Source organism: Gadus morhua, chromosome 11, assembly GCF_902167405.1.
Source record: "Gadus morhua chromosome 11, gadMor3.0, whole genome shotgun sequence".
Taxonomy (NCBI): domain Eukaryota; kingdom Metazoa; phylum Chordata; class Actinopteri; order Gadiformes; family Gadidae; genus Gadus; species Gadus morhua.
The window spans coordinates 7,414,464-7,433,995 of record NC_044058.1 but is presented as its reverse complement, the minus strand read 5'-3'; the positions used below and the strand labels follow the sequence as shown (position 1 = coordinate 7,433,995).

The following is a 19,532-nucleotide window of genomic DNA, read 5'->3' as shown; positions in this document are numbered from 1 at the left end:
AACTGCCACAATGACCCTGAAAGAAGGCATAGCACAGCAATCGGGCAATAGTCAACAAATATTAACATAATGGGATATATATATATATGTATATATATACACATATATATCTCTATCTATCTATATCTCTCTCTCTCTCTCTCTCTCTCTCTCTCTCTCTCTCTCTCTCTCTCTCTCTCTCTCTCTCTATATATATATACATACATACATACACACACACACACATACATACATACATACATACGCACACACACGTAATAAACATAAACTAACAATTTAGTGGAAGGTAAGCATAACATAGGGGAGAAAGTAAGACAAACAAAACATGAAATCTAAGCTTTATTGCTGCATATTAAACATTACAGTCAGGGTAAATCGCTTCAAAATCAATAATAGTGCAATAATTATGATACAATACACAATGTGGCATTAAGCAATTATTTTACCAGAAGCGAAATTGCTTTACAAGAGCACTGAGAAAGAGGCAAATTACATGTTTTCAAATGTGAGCTCCACCCACCCACACATGCGCATTTACTACAATGATCTTCTTGATGGTTAGTCTCTTCCTTGTTTTTCCTCCCTTCATTTAAAAAAAAAAAAAGATTCCAGCCCTTCCAAACAAATGTGCCTGCCCGACCAACGCAGTCTTGCACTGAGCACCTAAAACACCTTTCATTTGATGTTCGGAGGATCCCAGTAATGGAGTACCAAACAGATATACGGATGGGTAGAGTTAACTTAATTTAGCAGTCACCAAGAACACACACACACGCGCACACACACACATACACACACACACACAAACAGGCACACACATTAATTTTTTTAGACCAATTGATATGGACATTCAGTTCCATTAATGAAATATATTTCCGATCAGTGTGACTGGGGGATGAACAAGAGTCTCCTGTGGAACTAAACAACAAATAAAAATGAAAAGGCCCAGAGAGTCTCAGCTGCTGGTTGCAAGCCTCGATGGAGGTCGAGAACAATTACAATACTGGAGGTTCTGCCTAGTCCTATAGTGTCACCATGTGTCGTTCTGAAGTCTCTGGGAGGTGGAGGACACACCTTAGGCAAGTACTCCTTCTTCACCTTCTCCTCCACCTATTCTTGACGAAGGGACACCATCCCTCCTCATCCTTCACCACCCGCCCTTGACCAGCACTCCTCCATTCTCCGTCACTCTTCGTCCACCACCTCCGCATGACATCGCTCTCCATACACATTACACTCGCACTCTATAAGCCCGATCCCGCCCCCTCCCGCCCAGGCCCGGCCTCATTCGGGCCCCCCGCCCTCCCCCTCTCGCTGGCAGAAGTGGGCCAGCAGCGTGTCCAAGTCCCTGTTGTCTGCGGCCGAGTACAGCCCGCTCTCCCCCATCATGCTCAGCGCCATGCGCAGCGTGGACCAGATGTTGTCCGACATCACGCTGGCAGCCGAGCCCACGGGCCGCGGCGTGGCGCCCGCCCCCGCTGCCCCCGACGACGCATGGCGCTGCAGTGACAGGGCCTCCAGGAAGTGCTCCACCGCCTCCCTGTGGAGGACAGTGGAAGTGTCGACGGTCAGGTAATGTTTGTTTTCTAAGTCAATGAAATATTAAATATCATACTCTTTAGTTATGTTTTTGAGTTCCCGAATGTGAACACGCGTCGTCAAGCTCACCTGTGTGCCCCTAAGTTGACACAGCTGATTCCCAGGTTGTAGCGGCTGCGGATGAACCCGGGCTGCAGTTCCAGGGCCGTCCTGTAGGCGGCCACAGCCTCCTCTGAGCGGCTGCTGTTGGCCAGCGTGGCGCCCAGCTTGTTCCAGAGCAGGTAGTCCTGGAGCACCAGAGGCGTCAGACCAATGAGAAGGAGAGTCAAACAGACGGTTTGTTTGAGAAGGCAGGGAGCTAGATTAGAGAATCAGGGGGGGGGTTTAGGGGCCACGACACCCATCTGAAAATGAATACGGTCACAGTGTGCCCACCTTCTGTCACTTCTCCAATTAAAAACATTGGATCGCTTGGTGACTTGCACAGAGCGAATAAAATAATAATATTGAACAGGGTCTCGCTGTTTATTTCTCTCGTTTTGGAGCTGACTTTACCAGAAGGATTTGGGTCTACAGGGTCCAGGGCTTCCCACAAAAGCTTAGTGGAGGGGGGGAAGTGCTTCAGAAATAGTCACTCATTGGTTCCTGTCGACTCAAATGGCACTGCGCCACGCCTACTGACAGCTGTTAGGAACCCTGGGGTCCGAAAAGATTGAACAAAGCAGTCCTCTCCATCTACTGGAGAAGAAGAATCTAGGGCCAAGCTGCTACTGGCCAATTGTTTTACTATGCAACCCTGGTTGTTCAATAGGCCCACCGTGAGCTAATGGCAGGTGTTCATTTTGGACCCTGGGTGTGAACATGTTTATAAATCAATGAATCCTATACTGTGATATGCTCGGACCTGGGGCGTGACGGAGAGGGCGGCGGTGAAGCAGTCCACAGCCTTGTCGTACTCTCCACTCAGGTTGAAGAGGACCCCCAGGCCACACTGCAGCTGGGGGTCCACCCGCGCAGGGTCGGCGTTAGCGGCTCGGAGGAACATGGACTGGACCTCCGTGAACAGGGACCTGGGGGAAGGACCAAAGACACCGGTTCATATTCCTTTTGGTGGCAGCTTGGATCGGTTACATACTATTCAGTTCCATACAATATACGTATATACCAATTAATTATTAAGCCCAGGCAACTTTTTCAGAACTGTGTCGTTAAAGAGAAGGGTTAGGGTTAGGGAACCCCAGGTTAGGGAACTGGGGTTCCAACCCACAATCCTTGGCCCAGGAGTCAACCACCACTTTATCCAAAGCGTCTTACAATACCATGAATGCCATCCTTCTCAGCATGTGGGAATCCAACCCCCATTCCATGGCTCCCATGTTTGCTTTCCCACTCGACCAGTGGATGTCTGTTGGTGTTGGCTTTGCATTGTCCATCAAAACAATGGTTTGGTTGGCAGGTGTTGGCCGTGTCAAGACCTGATCCAACCCAGTGGTACTCACTCGGGCAGCAGGGAGCCGAACCTCTCTCTCCGCATCTCCTGCTCCTGGGCTCCGTCCCTCTCCCCCCGCTCCCGCTCGCTCTGCTCCTGCACAGAGCGGTACTTTGGGTTGTGTCTCAGCCAATCACGGAGGCTCTCACAGGCCTGCCTGTGCAGTGACTCGTTGGTGAAGCTGACGGCCAGAGCCATGAGAGCGGTCAGGTTGTCGTTCTTCAGCTCTATGCATCTGGCGGAGGAGAGGATAGAAAGACCTTGTCATAAGAGAGCATAGTACAGGTTAACACATGTTTCAGAGTGTATCCATGCAGAATACTTGGATACAGACAGGGCCACAAGTAAGTTCTTCTAAGTAAGTGAAGAATTCCATGATTACATATGAATACAATACTATTGAAACAGCATGAACAAACTTCTTTGAATAAAGTAAATAAAACAATATATATCCAGAGCAATATTTTATGTTGTTGTCATTCTGACTCCATACCTGCGGAGGGCACTGATGGCAGCAAATTCTTGCTCGTTCTCAGCCTGACAGGTTCCCAGATATTGCCACGCCTGAAGCAGACAATTACACTTGAACCTTGTACTTCCCTCAAATCAAATGACATATGACATAATGTCTAATTTCACGTGATTATTTAATCAATAATCCAGATTGTTTTAGGAAGTCATAAAGTAAAGGGTCCAACAGCGCCATCTAGAGTCATACCAGCTGGTTCTCTGGTTCCTTCCGCACAGCGCTTTCAAACAAGCGCACAGCCCCAGGGATGTCCCCCGCCTCCATCCTCTTCAGCCCCTCCGAGAGGGGGTCCTGGTGGCTCAGGTAGGGGTTGTCCTCCTCAAACTGGTAACCCTGGAACAGCCAAGTAAAGGCAGCGTGACAATCTCCTCTCCAAGGCAACAAGTGTTCTTGACACATTGTCGCTTGTCATACCATGTGTTGGATGTCACACTGGGATGAAAGTATAAAGGTGAAAACTAAATTTCCCAAAACAGTGGTTCTAGGAGACATTTAAAACAATACACAGTGAGTGGTACTGACGGGTGAAGCTCTCCTACCTTGTCGTAGCTGGTGCTGAGGAGCTGGTCGAAGTCAGACAACCAGGGGTGGCTCTCTGCGTCCCTCTTCGCCATCTCCTCCCACTCCTGCTGCAGCTTCTCCCAGAAGTCCACGTCGCTCTGATGAGACGACACCAAACCGCTCAGTGACTCGTCCACGGCGGTGTCCCAGTATTCATTCGAAATTTGAAACTTTATTCATTGGCGGCTTCTACATGCCCCCGTTTCAGCAGGCAGGATTCGCTGTGCATACTTTGAAACTGCATTCTGTATAATTCATTCTTGTTTTATCTTATATTACTGACCTAAATCTGCAAACAATATCCGTTTACAGTCACAGATATTTGAGATGATGATGATCTCTTTTGTGTTCCCCATATAGCATCCAACACCGCCACGCTTTACAATCAATTAAATACATCACCTCCCCCAAAACTGCCAAGTAGACACAGTGCGAAATCTAAAACTACTACTCAGTAACAAAGTGCCTCATTTTCCAACCTTGAAGCCACGGATGCCCTGAAAATCAATACAGCTCTCCCATTAGAGTTTGAGTTTTTCCCCCTTGTTCTCGAGTCTCCTCTTACCTCTACCGCAGCTTTAGCCTGCTGGAAATCTGGCCCCGACGTAGCAAACTCATCCACCCAGGCCTCAGCCGACACCTAAGACGGGACAGAGAGATAGGGGCGGTTGGCTGGAGCCCCTCTTTCACTTGATATTATGAACTGTATTTCAGCAAACGACTTCACAGTGAAATGAGAGTGCAAATATATATGAAGTGGCTGGAATGAAAGGGAAGAAGAAGAAGAAGAAGAAGAAGAAGAAGAAGAAGAAGAAGAAGAAGAAGAAGAAGAAGAAGAAGAAGAAGAAGAAAGAAAACCAAGCAAAAATAGAAAGCAGATGAAGTGAACACTGTTAGTCCAACATGTACGGTGAGGTGCGATGGCCAGCCACCTTACAGCTCCTGTAGCTTATCTTTAAGATGGTTACCCAATCAGCAGCACACTTCAATGCTGAATGCCTTTTCCTTACGTTTGGGTTTTTTGTATTAAAAATACAAACTCCCACAAAGGTCACGACGACATGACCGTAGCTGCAGCTGAAGAAGTAAACATCCTCTGATATCACAAGGCCATCGCAACCACTGGTTGCAAAGCCGCCCTGCATGGCATGGCCATGCCCGCCATCGGCCATACCTGCCTGACGACCTTGGCCCAGTGCTGGGCCTGTTTAGCCTTAGCTTTCTCAGTCTTCTCACTCCACTCCGGGGTCTCCTTGGGAAGACTGCCTCCCCCACTCTCCTTCAAGAACTAGGATGACGTAAGGAGCAGCGAGGAGAGACGGCAGGTTGGGGAGGTTATAAGGAAGGGGTGTTTGAGCGGGCAGGAAGGTTTTGGTTTCGGAGCGGGTCATAGGCAGTTGTGGTTGTTGTTGTTAATTGAGGGAATGGTAAGCGCAAAGGGTCAAACAAGGCGGGTCGACAAGGACGGGGAAGAGTAGATGTGACAGTTCAAAAGAGAAGCTTTTAGCTTGAAATCTTTTTCTCTTCTTGAATAAAAATACTGAATTTTGTCAATCGGTTCCTTGATCATATGCAGAACTGATTTGGGGAAAACTGCAGGGGAATGTTGAGAAACTTAATAGTTTATGTTTAAACGTATAAAAACCAAATGAATGTAAAAAGGCATGTTTCAAACCAGGTGAATCCTATATTATCCTATAACAAAGACGTTTACGTGTGTGGAATCGTGTGCGTAACTGTGTGTTTGCATTAAGATATTCATATTACGAAGAAGAGAAAACAGCTGCTGCTTCAGAGTTACGTTGGCAGATAACATGACACTCTTACATCGAGCAGGGAGTCGATGACTCACAGGGCGATGGTTGCAAGAAGAGTGAGAGCAGAAAATAGGCCTTGCTTGGTGCACCCCCAGTGGAATCCATCCCGCCCGTGCTCAGGGGGACTGGGGCCGTACCTGGTTGAGGTTGGAGGCCCAGTGCTGAGCCTCCTTGGCCTGAGCTTTATCTGTGTGCTGTTTGTCTGCTTTGTTCTCCACAGTCACACTGCCCTCGCCAATCTGCCTAATGAACCGCAGGAACTACACAACGACAACAACGGAAACAGACAGACAACCCACATCAGAATGGTCGACCGTTTCCCAGCACCAAAGGTCGGTTCTTCTGAGACACCACGACTGGTTTTTACATTGTGTTCATCAAGCGTGTTCACACTCCTTTTAATCCACATGTAACCAAACCAGAGGCTTGTCTGAGAATGGGAAGGGAAAACGGTACAAAAAGCACAGAGATTTCCGGACCTGTTTACGACAAATAAGTAAGGATTATGGAGACGGTAATGTAAAATAACAAAAAAGACACGTGAAAGTAAAAAGTAAACAGTGGTGTGTTTCTAGGAAAACAGAGAGCCCACAGCTTACCTCTGTGTTCTGCAACTTGGGGTCGTCAACCTTTGAGACGAGCTCATTGGCTGTTTGCTTCAACTCTTCTCCTGGTTGGTACTCTTTCGCCCTATCAGATGAGGAGAGAAAAGGGGTAAATGGTCAAACTTTTCAGACTTCTTTGTTCAGTACACTTCTTCTTAACTGAGCTCAACGTGTCATTGTTGACATAAAGAAAATAGAAATGTAGCCTCAAGAATCAAATGTTGTGTATTGACTGATGTTTCTGAAAAAGGTATTCAGGCATAACTCCTGTTAGACTATTATCCAAGAGAGATATCAATTGCGTCATAGGCTCAAAAATGTATTCTCTATCCCTGAAAGCATCAACTCCCTGACACCACTCTCAGGGTCAAATCTTTGATGCGACATCCTCGTCATATCCCTCTGCTTTTACCACAGATAAGCACTCTGCACATTGCCTGAAAAGAGCGAGCCCTGGTAGGGAAATTATTATTTCCTTGTAAAGCTCTCTTGTTGATCTCTTGTCTGTCCAGCTGACAGACAGACCAATCCGAGGCTGCCGTTTTTATAGGAGGCGGGTTTTAGATGATGATGCAAGAGAGACGTCAGGTAAGGTGGCTTGCCGACTCCGCTCATTTAATAATTGCCTGATGAGCTTTATCTTTCAACCACATAAGCACATTTCATTCTAAAACCTGTCACAAAACATTAGAATCCGCCCCAGATACAATTCATATATAGCTTATTTGCTGCAGCCCTTTATCTAACGAGACAACAAAGCTGGTATCAGATCAGGGTGACCATGGACGTGGACAGTGGCATTAGTGGCACAGTTCGGTACCTAGGACATTCAACAGGTGTTTTACATGTTTTTTGGTTGGGTGGATCGGAGAATGAATCACTGTAAAAAGAGGCGCAAAGGTTTGGAAAGGATTGGGAAGTATTGCTGCAGAGAGCGTTTCCTTATCCAGCTTCAGCTCGTACAAGACTTTCCTATCGATGCAGCCATAGCATCCGGTTTAGCAGAACAGCAATTAAACACAGACATAAATGCGCACAGTTGGATGTTCCTCAGATGGAGAGACGTGGGCCGTGTTCGTCATTCTTCCGATCATAATCTGAAAACACTGCGTTGATGAGCTGGCTCTTTCGGGGGCGTTTCGTTAATCTGAGTGAATGGATGTGTTGTCTGTCAAGGCCAGGCATCAAATCAACTGCTTACCGCGGAAGCCCAGACTCTCTAGAGAACGGGCTGAAAACACCTCATAACAAACACATGTAGAGGCAGGCTGCTCTGCACTAGAGTTTAGATTCACTGCCGGGGCTGGGCCGATATTTCCCACCACTATCCTCGGGCCAGGTCGGGCCGGGCCTTTGATCGAGCGTTTTTATTTTTATCATTGGTTTATTGGCCTAATCCGAGGAGAAATCTATGCCATAAACAGAAATATTATAGGCCTTTATTACACGGATCTTCTCAATGCCGTGGAACGCATCGTTCACTTGAATGGGTTGTAGTCCGGTGACTTGTCAACCCCAGCGTCTTGCGTTGCTAAGCGACGTCACCGTCTTTGCGAACAAATTATTTCTCTGCTGATCAACGCTACGAATGCTGGTAACGAATAAATTGTAAAAAGACACACCATGTGAAGTTATTTTTTCGTTTTGGCAAGTAGCCGTGTAATAAGCAGGATAATGTATAGAACATCGCCGGTCATTATCGAAAATAAGCCCCTCCAGGGCGAAGCAAGATACCTTCGCTGCGCTTCGGTGTTTCTGCCCTGTCGGGGCTTATTTTCCCGATAATGACCGGCGTTCTATACATTATCCCTTACATATATATTTAGCAGAGTAGGCCTAGTAACAAATGTGTACAAAGTTACATATGTATTAAAAAAAATGTCGGGTTGAAATCGGGCCCGGGCTCATAATTACAGTTAATGTATCGGGTCGGGCCGGGGCTCGGACAGAACGTGCTCGGGCCAGGTCGGGCTTGATTTTCTGGGCCCGATCTAAGCTCTACTCTGCACCCATAATGAAGCCCACACTACAGTACTGTATCTCCGGCTGAACCCTCCTCACCACGCCTGGTCCTTGTCTCCAAGGTCTCCCAGCCACAGCTTCTCCTCCGACTGCTCCAGGTACTCCTCTGCCCAGCGCCCGGGATCTGCAGGCAAAAGACAGACTGTAGTCCACATCTCTCCATGCATCCAAAACACACGCTCAAAGAGAGGCTGTTACCGGGTCAGCTTGGCTGTGACGTATGTGTGTAAAAAATCCTGAGAACTCTTTGGACCCAAAGTCCATCAGCATGAAATGAGTAGCACTATTTTTAGAGCGCTCGTGTCCTGGTCCGATGTGTATCTGCCCGACCGCCCCGGACCGCCAGCTGTCCTCATTCATGGGGACATTTGCGTGCATTCCCAGGTGGGAATACCATCAGATCAGGGAATGACAAAATGGGACGTTTGGGGGGAAAAAGGAAACGCAAAAGATGGAAAGGTCGAAATATGAAACAGAACTAATAGTGTAATGAACACAAGGCTACCTGCGGCTTCGGCGATGAACTCTCTGGTCCAGTCAGCGTCTGACGCGTCACCGAGCACAGCCATCCCTGAGGCCGCGGAGGCGGAGTCACCGCCTGACAGGAACTCGGACGCCCAGTCGCCGGACAGGGCCAACGCTGCTACCCCAGGAGCTGCAACATATGATGACAGCCACGTTGAACTAACTCTTGGAGGGGTGCAGACCAGTACAGGTTAAGCCCCTTGTATACACTTTTGGAATGAGAAACTTAATAAAAAAGGTAAACACAAATCGTCCATGAAATGGGAAAAGAAGACTAATAGACTATCACTCATTAGGTCTACGGTCGTACTTGAAAATCCATGTTGTTCCTTTATACTCAGGCAGGAAAAAATATAGACTACAATTTTACACAGAATTTTACTTTAATCTCAAATACAAATTGCCAAATAAAGCGTAGTCTTTTAGCAACATGGATTAACAGGGAGCTTGTACACTTTACTTAGAATCCAAAATTAAATGGCAGGAATAATGGGTATTAGGGAGAAGGGCTTAAAAACTGAACTGGGGCTGGTTCAGTTCATCAAAGTCAGACAAGGGCTCGGATAAAGAAGCCATCAGCATTACCTCTCTGTGGAGCCTGTCGGTAGCTCTGCTGGTCTATCTGCTGCATCTCCTCCAGCAACTGGCCCATGTCAAAGGTCTGGGGAGGCCTTGGTGGGGCCTGCATGAACTCATTCACTAGCTGGAGGAAAAAATTAAACAACCCTTGAATGTGACATGATTGCTTGGATATAAATTGGTGACCGTCAATGCATTAGGATGACTTAATTAATCTGAACAGCATGAGGGTCATTCCTCATCAATGAAGTAAAGGGACTCTAGTGCACTGACCTCTTCTTCAGTGGCGATTTCGATGGGTGTTGGGGGAATCTGAGAGACGAGGAGGAGAAGATCATTATAGTGTTAACAGTGATTGATTCGTGGGCTGACATCTGCCCAATCCCTGTTATAATGTGTTGATCGAGCAACCTACTTCAACAGGCAACATTCACATTTTGTATAGCTAAATGGATATGCATTTCTTTAAGATGCTGTTATAAATGTATGGTCCTATACAAGTTGGTCCTTCTTCCACCGGTAGTCACAATGTTACCCAAGGTTGCTATTAGAAACTAATTGATTTGATTATTTCCATTACCCAATAACCTAATTCATTTAATGGTATGTGATCCGCTATACTTGCAAATGAGTTATCAAGTAAGATCATGTCTGAAGGTCTTGAAGTGATATTTAAAGTTATCATCTTAGAGCAAGAGAGCTATTGAAGCCCTGTTGAGAAGGTTGCAGCAAGTGAAGTGACAACGGATACAAAACCCATGTGTCGTTTGTCAAGAGTCATTGGCGGTATTCAAAGAGTTTAACCTTCGGAGGCATTTCCAAACTAACCATGAGCATTATCGCAACATGGACATGGATCAGCGGAAGCACAAAGTAAAATAAGTAAAACGCAACCTTCAACAACAGCAAAACATGTTTACTCAGAGACCCTGAGTCAGGGTGAGGGAGCTGCGGCAGCATGCTTCATAATAGCATAATAGCCAATTCATCCGGGCGGTGGATCCTCAGTTTTCCATCACTGAGGAACTTTTGGATGGGTTGGAGTGGTGCATAAACGAAACCTAACAGCCGTGGAATAAACGTGTTGGTCTGACAACGGACGGTACAACGGATGGTGCACCTGCGCTGTGCGGGAGGAAGTCCGTGGTTTGGTCGGTTCAAGAGAAGATTGGGCACACGAAAGAAAACATGACAGCCTACCACTCTATCATCCACCAGGGAGCTCTGTGTGGAAAGGCGTTGGCTATGGGACATGTCAAAACAGTCATAACATACCATATGGTATGGCACGAGGATGTGCTATACCACACGGATGCCACACACGCTAGTTGAGTCTGGGGAAAGTATTGCAAAGATTTTATGAAACCCGCATCGAGATAGATTGTTTCATGGAAATCAAACCAAAGGTACTCCCAAAGCTTGAGGACGGAAAGTGGCTGAGTGTTTAGGTGTGATGTAATGGAGCACCGCAATGCCCTGAATGTTAAACTGCAGGGTCGAAAGCAGCTGATCACTGAAATATGAGACTCAGTCAAGGGACCTCAAATCAAACTGCGTCTCTGGAAGGGCCAGATGCGCCAAGGAAACTTGTCTCACTTTCCTACTTGCCAGTCATTCAGTGACAAAATCACTATGCCAACCTGACTAAACAAGGTTTATGCTGACCAACTGAACGCACTCAAGAGGGATCAGCATGAGATTCGTTGATTTTGAACCACAGAAATTCAATCTAGATCTCAATTCTCCAAGCCATTTTCAATTGATCAGCACTTGCAGAAGGAACTCATTGAATTGCAATGTTACGGTAGTCAGTCCCAGTCCGTTGGGGCTGCCGAGTTTGCACTTCTCGTTCCCGAATCATTGCCACAGCTTGGCCTTCACGCTGCCCGCATCCTGTGTTCAGAAGCAACTCCTCCTGCGAACAGGTGTCCTCTCTTATGGAACTGAACATCCCACAGATACCTCCCCACACACCTGCACCTCGCCTCGGTATGAAAGAAGCCATAGCAAAGGACATTAGTCCTAGAGTAGACGAGATCATCTCAAGGCGCAGAGTGTCTGGTCAGAGTTATGGTTAGGTTTGCCATCATCTATTGTTGAGCCCTTTCAAGCAACCAAAGTAAGCCATGCAATTTGAGATACGACTTGTTTCATTGATTATTTATCTGTTTTTGATTATTTTAGCTAAACTGAAGCTTTAGCTTTCTGAAAATCTTATTTTTTGTTCTCTAAAAGAAAAAAAGTACTGTGATCCAAACTGTGCCATAAATATATTTGTAGGAGCCTAAATGCCTAATTGCTTTATTTAAGTTCATATTTTTGATGTTTGGATTTTCATAAGTGAAATAATTTAATAGATGGTGTGGTCATTTTGAATATATTGAATTTTATTTTGAAATTCGCTTGCATTATTTTTGGTGTTTGCACACATTTAGTTCCTTTATTTTGAAGTGTGAGAGGAACTTTATTGTGTTAACTACCTGTGACAGACAGTCAGGAATAACAAGCGTGGAGCAACACAGTTTTTTGACCTCTCTCTCTATCTCTTACCTCTAATCATAACCTCATCTTGTGGAAAAGGATTTTTGCATTTTGCGTTTGACAAGTAAACCTTTAAAGGTTCACGTCGTGGTCCGTTGGATTACTTTTGTGGATATTTTGTGGATATAGGGAAGCTGGAGCTTCACTAATTAGACCTATTGATCCTACAATAATAATAATTAGTAAATACTGTTCTGCTTTATTAATCATTTTTGCTGGTAGAGTTATCCTCCAACAATTGAAAAGAAATATTGTAGTTTTTCATGCATGTATAATTGTTTATTTAATGGTTACTATCCTATTTATATTTTTCTTTAATCAAAAGATAATCACTGTAATTAATGTCTGGCCCCTGATTATATTCACATGGTAAGTTTAGTTAGTTTGAATTTGACATCCCTGGTGTAGAGCAAGAAAATAAATGGTCAAGACAATTCAGCCTTTAGCAATGAGATTAAACAACTATTTAATTTAACATATAAAACTCTTCAGTTCAGTATTAAAAGGAAAGAGGCTCAACAGTGTATTTAAAGTGTGCTATATATATTCATGTATTCTCGATTCCTAGCAGTCGGGTTGTGAATGTGAGCACTGCTTACTGTGGGTGTCGACCGGTGTCTCCATGCAGCCCCTTCCTGGGTCATGTGACTGGTCAACTTCATCAGGGGATTGGCTCCCCCGCATTCCGGCTCCACCAGCTCCCGCATCGCCATGGCAACACAAGGATGAGGCAAACCCAATCAGTTCCACCTATAAGGTTAGGGAAGAAAATGTATTCGGTCACTACTTTACTTTGATTCCACTCCTTTGAAATCCCCAAAATATTCTCATAATAATATTACTACTATGTGTATTTGACAGAAACAATAATTCAACAATATATGCATAAGGATGCAGGACACAATGCAACTAAACTAAACTTCATCAAACCAAAAACAAAGTGTAATTTATACCTATAAAATCCGTCTACTATGAAACTATGTTCAGCAGACAAATTACTCTATGACAACTAGCAGCAAACAATTATTAAATCTGTCGTTTTTTCTTACTTTTTAAACCAGTTTAAAAGGTTGAATGCCAGAAAACAAAGTTGCAGAATAAATTTAATATAAAATCATTATTTTGTGGACAGCTCCAACTGGCCATTGGGGTTGTAATCTCTGGAGAATCTGTGAACTCAGATATACACATAAACATTGAAGTTCCATCTGTCATGTTGCCCTCAAACACTGTGTTCAGTCAAGGCAGTATGTAGAGTCTACATTAGACACACACACCCTAACGTCTACAAATAACACAAACAAATATTTGCACTAAAATATGACTTATTTTTTGAAGTAGGCCTACAGTAGTTCTACGCACAATCAAATACAATTTTGAAACTAAACATGCATGAACAGAGTGTTTGGGTTTATGATACCTCCTTGACTCACTTGTAATCCTTAGTATTGTTTTGATATAGAATTATCTGTAGTAACCTGCCCCTGAAATATCGACCTTTGTGCCTATACATCTACACTAGCCCCAAGGGTAAGCCGTGGGTCAAATGTTATGCACTGTCGGTTATTCAAGCTATCTAACCGGCCCATCAGACTACAATGAGAATTTGTATATAATGGACCATGACATCAGTTGTCCAATGTCCTCGGTATCCACTTTCTGGTACGAGCTGAAGTTAAACCAACTTTAACATACAGCAACCACAGTAGACGTCCCATAGATGTCTGCAGTGACCCAGACATACACATCGATGACTTGGCTATAGATTTAGGACTTTTTTTTTTTTCAGAGACACAGACAGCTGCTGTATGATTACAATAAGAGGATTATATAGATATTAATACACACAGTACCACAGATGGTCTGCCGATTATCACATTGACACCTGTTTACATTAAACTCCAGACAATGTAATTCACCTAAATCTAATTCCTATTGTGGAGTACAAATCGGAATACCAAGCGTGCAGCTGTGTTTGAAGGTGCACACTCTGCACGCATGAAGCATGGCCAAGCATGTCAATAATGTAAAGGAAAATATGAGCAAAATAAGAGCAGTTTTTGTCATACGACTGCATGCAAACAGCACACCTGGTGTACGATTTCTCTGGTCTGCTTTGTTTATACACATAGCACACGGCAGACGAGGCTTCACCTCTCCTTGCTAGCGGTGGATGCATGCCATCGTATGTCTAGTAGCCTCGTTAGCTTACGTGCTTCTTGTGCTAGTCAGGTGGATACAATAGTAAACAAGAAGAAAGACAAATCAAACAGCGAATACCTATTGCGATACGTCTGGACCAATGTTGACCAGCTAGCCAGTGGATCTAGTGACGAGCCATTTCCCAAAGCATGCACATTAAAAGCACGCAACGACGTGTAGCGTGTTGATCTCCCCACTTACAGCTGATCCCACTATCCTCTGGTCCTTCGTCTTTGTCTTGCTTTTTCTCTGTCTTTCACCCCGAAAAGTTGACACATCCAATGCTCCGACGTCCAAGAAACACTTCAGACTTCCTGCGTTTGGCTGCCGTCTCTATTTACCTCCGTCCTTCATGGCCCGAGCAGCCCAACTCAGCTCTTCCTCCTCGGAGTGTGTCCCGTACAATAGCTTCATTCTCCAACAGCGTTACGCAGCGGCGGGGCGTCGCGCGGGAGGAACACTGGCGCGAGCAGCGCAACAGATCTGCGCAAAATGTCTGGTCCTCGTACGCTCATTTTTTAGGTCAGGTTATTACTATTTAGTAATAATGTAACAAGGTGATACAATATATATATATATACATTGATTAAGACTACCACGTCCATCACCGTTGACCTCTAAGATCACCAGCATCCACAGCAGATGGCCTGCTGTCTATTTCCGAAGTTTTCTATCCTTTTTGGTATTATTATTCAAGACCATTAGCTCCAAGTCCTTAAAATAAACACTGCTTATAACGACTTCATATAGATTTTTATTATGAATTTTGTAATGTTTGCTGACAGTCTAATAACAATCAGTCATCATAATCCATGTTTTCTTATATCAATAATGATGTTCCATTAGTAACATAGTAATAATATAAGTTATTAATGCAATGTTTATCCATTCTTAACAGTACACTTATAAACGACAGGCTTCATTTACCGACAGGTTTAGCACTGCACACTGATATGCTACACAGACAGACAGCTAGAGACACAGAGGGGATGTGAGGAGGAGGAGGAGGAGAAAGAGGAGAGGAAATTAAGGGATAAGGTGGAATGATAGGAAAAGCACAGTTGTACATTCATCGAACCAAAGTTATATCATGTCATGAGTTGGAAGCGGGGGGTGGGGGGTAGTGTATAAAAGATAGGAGAGAGAAGGGAAGAGAGACGTAAACCTATTGTGTGGACGAGTGACCATGACAGAAGTAAAAGAGAGTGAAGTACTTTGCTATCACAACGATGTGCCCTTCTTTTTCTGAGATTCAGATATTGACAGATTTGGGAATTACAACAATATAACACACAAATTATATTATAGACACTCATCAAGCCAGGAATTCTTATCCTTATTTCTGCCGTCAATATTATCATCAGCTTCAACTGGATTTTCTGAAGCTGTGCATGCATCAAAGATGGACCAAGTATCTTGCTTGTTATAAACCATTAAAGAAGGCAAGGTCTAGTCTGCCCCCGCGCAAAGCTTGCAGAAAAGACAACGAGTGGCTGGGATAATAAGAACAACAGCAATAAATATAAATCCATATCATAATTATAATATTCATCATTGTATGTACAGAAGATTCATTACAATCAATACAATCAAAACTGCCCAAGCTGAGGTGACATTCTAAAACAGCAGGGCTAGCTTTAAAGTGTGTGCATGTGTGCATGTGTGTGTGTGTGTTTGTTTGTTTGTGTTCGCATGCACAAGTGTGTGTGTGTGTGTGTGTGTGTGTGTGTGTGTGTGTGTGTGTGTGTGTGTGTGTGATGTCATAGGAGGATCAGTTTGCAGTAGGTGATGGGCGAGCCGTTTAAACACATTCCCCAGGGGTCATGGTGGAGGAGGTCAGAGGTCAGGGTACACAAGAACTTACTCAAACCTGCACCAGCGTCACAACAAGTCTAGATATCATTCGCAACCTGAACGCCAACAAACCATTTTCCACCTTTAACCTATCTGCAGTGGATGACAAGAACAGAAGCACAAGGCGTATCACAACGGGTTATACCCCCTCCTCCGTAGCTCCCTGCTACAGGGGAGGTTCCTAAGGTTGGAGAGAGGAAGGCTAGGCGGTTCATATCCTATCAACTCTGTCCCAAGAGTCCAGAAGAGTAACCAGCAGGTGAACCTTGACCTCATCACGAGCAACAGGATCACAACTGTTTGAGCTCATGATCTTATCACTCAGTGGCTAATTGGAAGATTAGGAATGTATAGCCGAGGGGGGGGGGGGGGGGGGGGGGGGAGGTATTGTGCAAAATACATCTAGAGTCATGATATGCAAGTGCAGAGAATTCAAATTATATTCAAAGGCGAGTGTCCTTTTTTAGTTATTTAAGAATTGCCTCAATATTAATCTTCTAGGGATATTCCTTCTGTGTGAATACTAAAACATATACAATCTTTTTTCTTTAAAAACAAAATAGTTTCATTCAACCTGTATTACACTATACAGACACAATACCATCTGGTGATGTAGAACTGGTGCGCCACGTACAATATCTGTGGGTTTTGGTCAGGCAGGTAAATAACATTTACTTTGTATACATTGTGCCATAAAACATTTAAGTGGTGAACATCTGCCCCGTTTGCAATAGTTCACACATAGCGATTTGTGTGGTCTGGATAGAGTTCTACAGAGTTGTGTTGTGCGTAGTGTTTATAAGCATACATTCCTTAAACATGAGGTGACAGCCGTTGTCAATATTAACCGAGTTGAGCGTGTGGCAGCGATGGGCCGCTTGTGGTGGTTCATGTGAGAACTGGTGGGGAGGTACAGAACGCCAGATCGGGGCGGCGGGGGGCGGGGGCTCAGTAGCGACGAGGGTTGGCGTCCCGTCCGTCTTTCTTGGCGATGATTCGCTGGTCGTCACCGGCGGCATCGTCGGGGGAGTCTGTGGCCTCCTCCTCTTCCTCATCCTCCTCCTCTTCCTCCTCGCCCTCCCCTTCTGTATCCGCTGCAATGCCCATACGGGACTCAAAGGACTGGGAGGGGGTAGAGGGGGGAGAGGGGGGAGAAACATTAGTTAGAATGTTGTTCTAACACGTTATGTGTTAACCCAAAACATCCAATAACAGATAACTCATGCAATGGTGCGCATTTACTCATACAGGGTAACTTGCGTCCATAATGACATCTTATCATACAATTGTTTTACTTCTCGCTTTAAAGTTACATTTTGGACCAGGCTCATCCATAGCTCAACTATGTAACCCACTGCAACACTTTTAATCTAAAATTTGATCAAGCTCTTTTAGGGTTTGGTTTTTCCTTTCAAATGTCCAGAAGCCAAACAAGATGATGTTGATTAGGTGAATGGTTCTAGTGAACTGATTGGCTAATCACCTCCATTGGGTTGACGATAATGGTGAGGGCTGAGTCGTCCCATTGGCTGCTGCCCTCCTTAGCTCCGCCTATTTCCCCCTCGCTACGGCGATGGATGGAGCGGATTCGGAACACTCCAAGTATCACCATGACGACCAGGAAGCCCACGCATACCATGATGATGACGGTGGCAGCTCCTGGCACCACTGTCAGAGGAAACCGAAGGTCATGGAGGACGAATATTGACAAGGCCAAATAATACCAACACAACAATAAGCTTGTAATTAGAAATGTATATTATACTTTGGTTATATTCTATATTTAACTCTTTCGAAAGACAGCAACCGCAAAATAAAGATTTTACATTCATATTGGTCTGCTGTTATTGCAGAATATGAGAAAGTAGATGGTGTCTACACTGCCCCCCTATGGCACTAATTATTATTACAAATCCAGTAAACAGGATTACCCGAGTTGCGGTGTGGGTTTGGCATGCTGTGCCCACTCAGCTCCCCAGAGTGCTGAGACGGATGGAGGAACTGCTGCTGGGAGGCCAGCAGGTGTGATGGATGGTACAGGCTGTCCAGAGAGTGGAGGAAGTTCACCTGGAGGACACGTTGGGATGGAGAGGGAGGGGAATAGTATCCCCGGAGTCATATTTTTTAACTTTTTCACAAAACGACAGCTATTATATCTAAAAGGTGCTCTAAGCCAAAGCCAACAGGACTGCTGGATGTTCATTCCATGCATCCAATGCTTTACATTTAAATACACATTTACTGTTTGTTTAACTTTTGTTTCTAAATGGTTTCAAGCCTAGAAGCTATGTCAGAAACCAAACAGGTCAATAGCAGTGTGTGATCGTGCCCTCGTACAGCAGGTCGTCAATGACGACCAGGTAAACAACATCAAGAGGCTGGTGTGTCTCTCACCTCCAGCGTCAGCTCATTGCTGGTGTAGCGTCCGTTCATCTCCGAGCATGACAGACGGAACCTCCTCTCGAAGCGGGCCGAGCCCTTGGCCAGCCGGTACCGGACGGAGCGCAGGACGTCCTCGTACACAGAGATGGACTCAGCGCCTGGGGAGGGGAAAGGGTTAGAGAGGGTCCTGGAGAGGTCCTGCACTGGGTTTGGTCATCGATAAACATGGAAGTAATTAGAGGAGCTGAATAGCAAGAGGGTTAATAACTTATAACATTATCACAATATCTACATTTTTTTAAATGCCAAACATTGCACATATATAAAATCGGTATTACATAAATATTGTCATTGTATTCTTAAATAAATTGATAAATGAATACCTTATTTATTAAAGTGTGTGGTGCATCCAATGGGATGCAGGTTAAACCAGCCATCACTACACGCACCCGAGAGGTCGGCATGGAAACCCCTATTCTGCCTGACATTCTTCCGTCCCTACAGATAACTGGTTTATTCTATAACTACCAGCGTCCTGGCCACCAGACGTGCCCGGTATGGCCACTAGGTGGCGGGCTGCAGGAACAATTGATGTGCTCAATAACAGGGCTCTGTCTGCTCTAACTGGCCATGCCTCTGCGTGTCGTGACCTGATGACTCAGCATGCTGGGCTGTGTGGTTGGTCTGAGTGGGAGGGGTTATAGGAGTGTTGATAGTAAGATGAGACATGCCCTCTGCTGGACTTGTAAACAAACAGAAGTACGGGCTTGCCAGCATTTTTTATTTGTGTGTATATAAATATATATTATATCAGTTATAGGATGTGATTGTATTATATATATATATATATATATATATATATATATATATATATAGATATATATATA

General features: G+C 44.7%; 2 protein-coding genes across 5 annotated transcripts in view; both read right to left on the bottom strand.

Moving 5' to 3' along the window:
* Positions 1-326: 326 nt before the first annotated feature.
* On the bottom strand, positions 327-14,841 carry pex5 (peroxisomal biogenesis factor 5). 3 transcript variants are annotated; one of them, XM_030370496.1, is made up of 16 exons: positions 14,611-14,841; positions 12,807-12,957; positions 9,940-9,978; positions 9,673-9,790; positions 9,068-9,217; positions 8,602-8,686; positions 6,535-6,625; positions 6,073-6,195; positions 4,684-4,758; positions 4,097-4,216; positions 3,747-3,890; positions 3,522-3,592; positions 3,039-3,263; positions 2,444-2,609; positions 1,669-1,826; positions 327-1,540 (listed from the first exon to the last, which is right to left on the bottom strand). In XM_030370496.1, exons 2-16 carry the CDS (start codon positions 12,918-12,920, stop codon positions 1,285-1,287), a joined length of 1,935 nt encoding a protein of 644 aa, XP_030226356.1. In that variant the 5' UTR covers positions 12,921-12,957; positions 14,611-14,841; the 3' UTR covers positions 327-1,284. The 3 variants fall into 3 exon arrangements, with proteins under 3 accessions (XP_030226356.1, XP_030226357.1, XP_030226358.1); XM_030370497.1 differs by having other exon boundaries at positions 14,488-14,611; XM_030370498.1 differs by lacking the exon at positions 6,073-6,195.
* Positions 14,842-15,145: 304 nt separating this feature from the next.
* The window catches only part of clstn3 (calsyntenin 3), a 20,898-nt gene continuing 16,511 nt past the window's right edge, over positions 15,146-19,532 (bottom strand). For both annotated transcript variants that reach the window (XM_030370475.1, XM_030370476.1), the window contains exons 16-19: positions 18,658-18,803; positions 18,195-18,330; positions 17,747-17,931; positions 15,146-17,385 (exon numbers count right to left, since the gene is read on the bottom strand). In XM_030370475.1, the coding sequence (XP_030226335.1) occupies positions 17,212-17,385; positions 17,747-17,931; positions 18,195-18,330; positions 18,658-18,803 (641 nt within the window). In that variant the 3' untranslated portion in view covers positions 15,146-17,211. The remainder of the gene's footprint in view (positions 17,386-17,746; positions 17,932-18,194; positions 18,331-18,657; positions 18,804-19,532) is intronic.

Bases quoted from the DNA above. Each gene is read 5' to 3' on its own strand.
- pex5 (XM_030370496.1), bottom strand. From the start codon at position 12,920: ATGGCGATGCGGGAGCTGGTGGAGCCGGAATGCGGGGGAGCCAATCCC. The intron at 9,218-9,672 runs GTAATGCTGATG...CATATGTTGCAG, and splicing joins CCGACAGGCTCCACAGAGAG to CTCCTGGGGTAGCAGCGTTG. The intron at 1,541-1,668 runs GTGAGCTTGACG...TGTCCTCCACAG, and splicing joins GTCAACTTAGGGGCACACAG to GGAGGCGGTGGAGCACTTCC.